General features: G+C 37.0%; 1 protein-coding gene across 4 annotated transcripts in view; it reads right to left on the reverse strand.

The window, feature by feature from the left end:
* The window catches only part of LOC110029267 (clp protease adapter protein ClpF, chloroplastic), a 25,477-nt gene extending 18,448 nt beyond the window's left edge, over window positions 1-7,029 (reverse strand). For 2 of the 4 annotated variants that reach the window (XM_020731484.1, XM_020731486.1), the window contains exons 1-6: window positions 6,890-7,029; window positions 5,327-5,691; window positions 5,110-5,169; window positions 4,909-5,000; window positions 4,744-4,822; window positions 4,246-4,339 (exon numbers count right to left, since the gene is read on the reverse strand). In XM_020731484.1, the coding sequence (XP_020587143.1) occupies window positions 4,246-4,339; window positions 4,744-4,822; window positions 4,909-5,000; window positions 5,110-5,169; window positions 5,327-5,653 (652 nt within the window). In that variant the 5' untranslated portion in view covers window positions 5,654-5,691; window positions 6,890-7,029. The remainder of the gene's footprint in view (window positions 1-4,245; window positions 4,340-4,743; window positions 4,823-4,908; window positions 5,001-5,109; window positions 5,170-5,326; window positions 5,692-6,889) is intronic. The other 2 variants (XM_020731487.1, XM_020731488.1) reach the window with 2 other exon arrangements.
* Window positions 7,030-7,235: the final 206 nt, after the last annotated feature.

The following is a 7,235-nucleotide window of genomic DNA, read 5'->3' on the forward strand; positions in this document are numbered from 1 at the left end:
GTCTTCGACGGGTAACAGTGCAAGCGATGTGAATTATGGCGATCGGACGTGTTGGCTCTCCGAATTGCGAAGTTTGTGCGCGCGGGAGTGCGAATTGTGCAGAAGGCCACCCTAAGGCTCAAAAAGGTCCTATAGGGATCCCTTTTGGGTTTCCTCATGTTGGTTTCACCCTTCTAAATGCTAGAAGTCGATACCACACACTTGGAACCACAAAAGAGGACGGAAATAGGTCAAATTACAATGAGGCGGGCACCACTTCTAAGGTTCTAAGATAGTCAAGGGAGGTCCCTAAGGCTAGATCCTAAACCCTAAGAGGAAGACTAGACCTCACTAAAAATGAGGTCAACAATGCTCCCCCTCAATTCTTGAAGCATCTCCTCTTTTTTCTCTAACTAATTGATTTGCTTTCCCTTGGTCCCCTCTCTACATGCCTCTCTCATCTATTTATAACTAAATGAGGCCTCCCATGTAGACCCGGTTCACCAAATTAGAAGCTTCCATAGTTCTTTAATAGTTTCTATGGAATTACTAATTTGTCATTGCCTTAGTTAGCTTAATGTGAGTCATTGTAACACAATTTATCATAAATAAAATTATAAAGTGTCATAAACATTTGCTCAAAATAAAAAAAAGGGTGAAGAGAAGAAAGATGACAAAGAAGAAACAATTGTGTACTCAAAGTGAATCTAAAGAGCACTCGATTGCTCTCATAAATAATTTGCCATCATTAATGTTCAATCAATTATCAACAGTGATTCCTGTTTGTAGGAGCAATTACGTGGAAAGGTCAAAGTTTAAATCCAATATAAGCTATCTTGAGACAAAGCCAAATATTATTCAAACAATCAAACCTAAATATATTAAAAGGAATTTAACCTAATTAAAAAAATCAAATAAAAATAATAGAATTCATCCATAATTAAATATGGCTTTTAAAGGGACCAAAATTGGTCGGTTTGGTTCCTTTGTACTTGATTCAACTCCTCGTAATTAGCTTGTCAAAATCTAATTTTTTAAGCTAAACTGGCTACTAGCTTGTACTGCATTATTAATTCATCAAACCAACAAAGAACCTTCTCCTAAAGAGTTCGGAAGAGGCCATGGAGGAGGAAGTGAATTCTCAGAATCATCTGGTAGAAGAAGCATCCATACAATGCAGAACATAGAAAAAGAATGAAATTCAATGACCACACATAGCTTGAGGCTTGGGAGTTGGGCGACACCGAACTCCATATATTTGTAAGTTCTTTTTAATTTAAGTCAATGGTAGCTTAGGCAACCAAAGTGACGGTGGCAACACATATTATGGAAATACTTACACATAAAATAATAATAATAACAATAATCCGCTTATAACCGACCAAACGGCGCCCACTCACCTACACACTCACCGAGCGCGCGCGCACACACACACACATATACATATATATATATATATATATATATATATTTACGGATGTCGTTTCCCTCTGCTAGGGTTTCGCCTCATGGCGAACCCTAGATTTTTGCTACACGGATCTCTCTCGCGTTTCTATTTCCCTGCTTCGTTTTCATTGGTGCTCGTGTCGTCGCGCTGTTGCTGTGCTTTTTGGCGGCAGACTCACGTCTTCGCATTTCTTTCCAGACGACGTCCTCGTCTGTCCACGGCGCCTACTTCGCAGTCCTCACGAAGTCGCAACTGTGTTCTCGTCTGCCGCTCTCGCCCCTTTTTTGCGATATTTCCTCATATAGTGACTAACACCGGCCAAGGTGATGGCCTCAGGGGTTCTTTCCTATGTCGCCGCTCTCACCGGTGATAACCCCGCTCCCGCTCCTCTTTCAAATATGTTTCCGCAACGTTACCACGATACTTTTGTTCTTGGCGTTGAAACCGGATTTCTCAAAAAAACATCCCGTAAAAACGGCAAACCTGAAATCTTTCTCACAGAGGCCGAGATCTTCAACATAGCTACACCCTGCCGACTGTTCTTAGTAGGTAAGTTTCGTTATGAAAACCCTAAACTTGAGCTAATTCGAAAGGATTTTGAGCAAATGAAGCTGAAAGAAGGTTGGAAAATTGGTAAATTGGATGGTCGACACATTCTCATTCAATTATCAAATGATGAAGATTACGCTCATTTGTTTGCGAGAAGACTCCTTCGAATAGACAACCAGGTGATGAAGGTTTTAAAATAGACGGTGGATTTTGACCATCGTACTAAACCTCCTACCATTTTTGTTTGGCTGTGATTCCTAGGTTTGAAGGTCCACCTTTACGATCAAGAGCTCTTCTTCGCTTTAGCGATGGTATACGCTAAACCTTTCAAAACTGATACGCCTACAGTGAATCTGACTCGGCCTTCTGAAGCCAAAATTTTGATGGAACGGGATATTACTTTACCTTTTCCGGGAGAGATATGAATTGGCACACAGCATCAGGGATTTTGGCAGCACGCAGAACTTAAACAGATATCTTTTTATTGCACCCAGTGTCGTATGTTTGGACAGTCTCTTTCTCAATGTTATCAGTTGCATCTGAATCTAAAACCTTCAAGTAAAAATGCTACTGGATCTGCCCACTTCATATATGTCCCTCTTCCGCTCCCGAGTGCATTCCACAGACTATTGAAACACTGGTTGACACGATGTCACATCTCCCTACCTCCAAAAGATATTCTTCGGTCTGATAATCAGGATAGTATCGCAGCTTCACATCCTCAAGAAGCATCAGGTGCCGGGAGACATGTTTGCCATCTCTTTAGAATGAGAATGTTGTTATTGTTAGTCAGGAGTTGGGGTTTCATCCTCTTCTACATGTTCGACAATCTGTTGACCACACTGATCAGATGAGCAAGTCTTCGGATGAGGAATGACAGGTATACACATCTGGGAAGAAAAAGAAAAATGGAGGCACACCCCCGCTTGGGAACTTAATGGATAATACTTTGATAATTTCGGGTAATGACACGGCACTCAACAACTTGTTAGCTAGCTCCGCTCCTAGAACCATAGGCAGAGGCAGGACCAAGCTGGCTCGTTCCTAGCAACTTATTTTCTGCGAGTTTTGAATTTTAGAGTTTTATCTATATTTTATCCTTTTTAGGATGCTAGTGTGTGTATCGCATGGGTAGGGCGCCTTTATTGCGTCCTCTCATACAACCTTTATCTACCATTTCAATTTCAATAAAATTAGCCCTTTAGGTATATATATATTGTGTTGTAATTTAAACTCATAAATTTTTGTCGAGGCAAATAGTCTAATATGCTTGGTTATTATACGTTCCAATTCGAATAAATAAATACCAACTTACAAAATATAGACACATCATGAATACTCGTATCTAAGTAAAGTTGAATCCAAATCCATCTCTAAAATGAGAGTCCATAAATTTAGGGCAATCTTTGAATTTAATCGATAAAAGAACAGATCCAGTTTATGCCTATAGTTAATTGGTTGTCATTAAGTGATGTCCTCCAAACTTACAATGAGTCTTATTTATTATTCCTAACAGAGCTTAAATAAAATAAGATGAAATACAAATGGCTGATCCAAGGTACCTTTGCTTGATTGATTTTACTGTAACCATATAGCATTATTTTTTAGTTGTGAACAGGCTCCATTAAAGATATTTTTTGTAAGGAAAAGTTTGAATGATAGAATTCAAATATTTATATAATAGACTAAGCCACTCATAGGGGTCAGAAATTAACCTCACATGCCAAGTCAACCCGAACTCAACTTGAAAAATTGGGGTTCAGGTCGTCCCGAATAACAGGTTTCGGGTTAAGAATCCTAACAAGTTTAATTTTTTTGGTCGAGTTGGAGTTGACTTCCCAACCCAAAATTGACCTAAAACCGACCTGGTAACCCGAAAATGACTCAACACCGACCCTATAACTTGAAATCAATCAGAAATTGATCGAATTTGACCCAAAAATGGCCGAAATAATTGTTGTCTTATGTTAACGGGTTATACGAGATGGGTTCCAGTTGACATGTTCAAGACGGGTCAAGTTCGAGTTGGGCATTCTGGTCCGTTTAATATTCGGGTCAGATAGTTTTGAAGAGGGTCGACCCAAACCAGGCCAGCGAACCCGAATTGACACCCCTAGCCACACAATCTCTACTTTTGAAGTTTGGATAGAGGCACACAATTGTGAAAAACCACGTATAAAACCAAAAAAACCTTAAGAAGACAACCACAATATCATGAAAACGTGCTTTATTTCAAAAAGTGAAAAAGCAAATATATAGCAAAAACTCACCAAACACTTTGTGCCTTACTTTCTCACCCAACCGATATGCATATTGAGCATTCTCGTAAGCCAAAGCTTTGGCAGATGAAGCCAAGGATTCAACCTACAGTCAACAACAACAGCATAAGACTCCTAGGACATTTATTATACATGTAAATGAAACAAACAAACAAGATAAAAAATGCAACATACCAAAACATTGAAAAATTTAGGGGCATTTACATGCATACCACCCAATTCCTATGTATTTACATATCCAACACCTAAACTCTACGTTTTAAATTTATATCATTCAAATCTTTCATATCACATAAAAAATACCACTATTTTAACTTTTAAAAGTGAAAAACACTCTCTCATACATAGGTAAGGCGTAGTATATAAAACTTGAAGTTTAGGTGTTAGATATGTAAATAGATAAGAATTAAGTGGTATGTACGTAAATCTTCCAAAAATTAAGTGGTATGTACGTAAATCTTCCAAAAATTTAATTAGCACTTTATATACCTCAAGATTTGAGATCTCATCCCGTAACTCTGCAGCAACTGCATACTTCTCATTATCAATAGCTTTCTGCAAGTCTGCACTGCAAAAGAATAAGCTTAGGCAATTGTAGTTCTTTCTAACATTCAACTTAAAGGGAAACGGAGAACCATAAAATAGCACTCTCACCGCATTCGTAATAAATTTAATGCTTTGTCCTGAGCTTCACTTTTTGAGGATCCCCTTTTAGCTTCTTGTTGTTTGATTATTTTGGTTTCAACCTTCATATAGTGACAAAGATCCACTGAACTTCTATTATTATTCATGTCCACGAGTAAACCAAATATTAACTTTGCAAAATAAGAAAAATCTATATACAGAAGAAGATACCTCATTAAGCTGGTTTCTTAATTGTTGTGCAACATCATATTGTTCTGTATTTAGAGCATACTGCCAAAACATAATTGAATAAGAGTAATAAATGTATGTATTAAAGTTTTGTTTTAAGAAGTAGAATTTTCTTAAAAGTGGTTTGGAACAAATTTCACAAAAAGAAAATAACTTTGGCATGAATAATTCTAAGAACTTAAAACAATAAAAAGGTCACCTGTATCCGAGTCTCTAAGTCCAATCGGAAAAAGAATATTACAATCTCCTCATTACTCGCCTCACTACGCTCGATGCTGCCATCCATCTCTTTACGACCTCCATTGAACAACCATGTAGCTTTGATCCTCGAGTCCAACCTCCTGGCTCTGCTAGTGTTTATAGAGTATAGCCTTAGCATGCATTGACGCCCGAAACATGAGCTATCGACCATGGGTTTTATGCCGTTCCTATTGAAAAGCTTCAAACAATCCTTGAACAACGAAACTGCTCCACAGCTCCCACCAATTGCTTGGGGTGCTAAAGTGCTTACTAAAACACCCTGCATGAGTTGGTTTAACGGAACGCTCGACTCAAATTCTTCCACTGTGAGATTCATAAAATCCATAAGTGTTTCTAATTCAAAAGACAAGTTTTTCTATGTTATATTTGGGGCATTTACATACATACCACACAATTAAATAAATAAGAATTGACTGATATGCATGTAAATCTTCCTTTATATTTTAAGGATTAAAATTACTTTAATTAATCAATAAGATGCAGCAATAATCAACAGCATATGTGTGCTTATTAAATACAAGTAGCAATCATGAACTTGGAATGGAAATACTTCATTGACAGCTTGAAACAAACAGAAAAGCTTGAAATAACTGGAGATGTGGGAACCAAAGGGATTCTATTCAACAACAATATATCAGTTCAAGCATCCATTACTCCACAGAACTTGAAGGCGGTGTTTGGCTGCAAATTTCATTTACGATAAATCGGATTTATCAAGTCCGATAAATCCCCATTGCGACAATTATGCCCGCGAAGGATGGTGGAATAAATCCGCCTTGCAGTCGAATTTACTAAATCCGGATTCACGTCATATAAGACTATAAGTGACGGAGCGCGCGAAGAAAAAGACGGATGCAATAAAATTGGATTTAATAGAGCTTTAGATTTAATTTTTATTTTTTAGCGTTTGGTTGGATTTAAGTTAAATCTATGCCTAAATCCAATTAATAGGATGCTATCAAACACCGCCGAACTGTGCAAATTTGGCATACTATTTATGCAAGCTTTAGGATAAATCCAGTGTCAATCTTTCGGATAAATCCCATTTCAATCTTGTTATTAGTTAAATCCAGGATTTGATAGATCACACTATTAATTTTTTTAACAGGTTTAAGAATTCCTTCCTCCCACAAATCATAAATCCTAAAAAAATAGTTAAACAAATTCTTAGAATTTAACAAAATTTAACAAGTTTCAGGCTTTAATCCTCTCAAGATTTTCTAAATCTTGATTTGCAGGAATTACAAAATTCAACATTTACAGCTAAACAGCCCCTCTCGAGACTAATCGGAAAAATAAAGCAATACATACAAATTTAACCATCTCCAAAATTACCAGCTGCCTTCTCTCCAATTAGACGAGTAAATTTTCGCGACTCTGACTGAAATAGTTTAAAAATTAAAATGCAAAGTGAAAAACCGATCCATGGCTTCAAACAGACCATGCAGTAGACATGAAAAGGATAAAAGATATAAAAGAAGAATAGCGTCTTAGAGCTCACAGAGAAAGAGATCGCATCAGCGAAGGCAAATCGAAACCCTAGAGCATAAATGGTGCAGCTTGAAATCCCGTTCCGTGACTCCTGGTGGAAGCTAAAACCCTAGAAATCTGATGTAATGAGCTCCAGCCTCTCCAGCCTCTCCAGCCATTTTCGGTTTGAAGATAAATGCAATGATATGCATGTAAAAATTAAACTTAAAAATTAGATATGTAAGAATAGAATGGTATTTACGTAAATATATATATATATATATAGCCTAATAATAATAATTTATAAATCAAATTTTATTAAGATAATATAATATTATATATTATAGATTAATATAATCCAAAAAATGTAAAAATAT

The sequence above is a fragment of the Phalaenopsis equestris genome, unplaced genomic scaffold, assembly GCF_001263595.1.
Source record: "Phalaenopsis equestris unplaced genomic scaffold, ASM126359v1 Scaffold000552, whole genome shotgun sequence".
In the NCBI taxonomy this organism is placed as follows: Eukaryota; Viridiplantae; Streptophyta; class Magnoliopsida; order Asparagales; family Orchidaceae; genus Phalaenopsis; species Phalaenopsis equestris.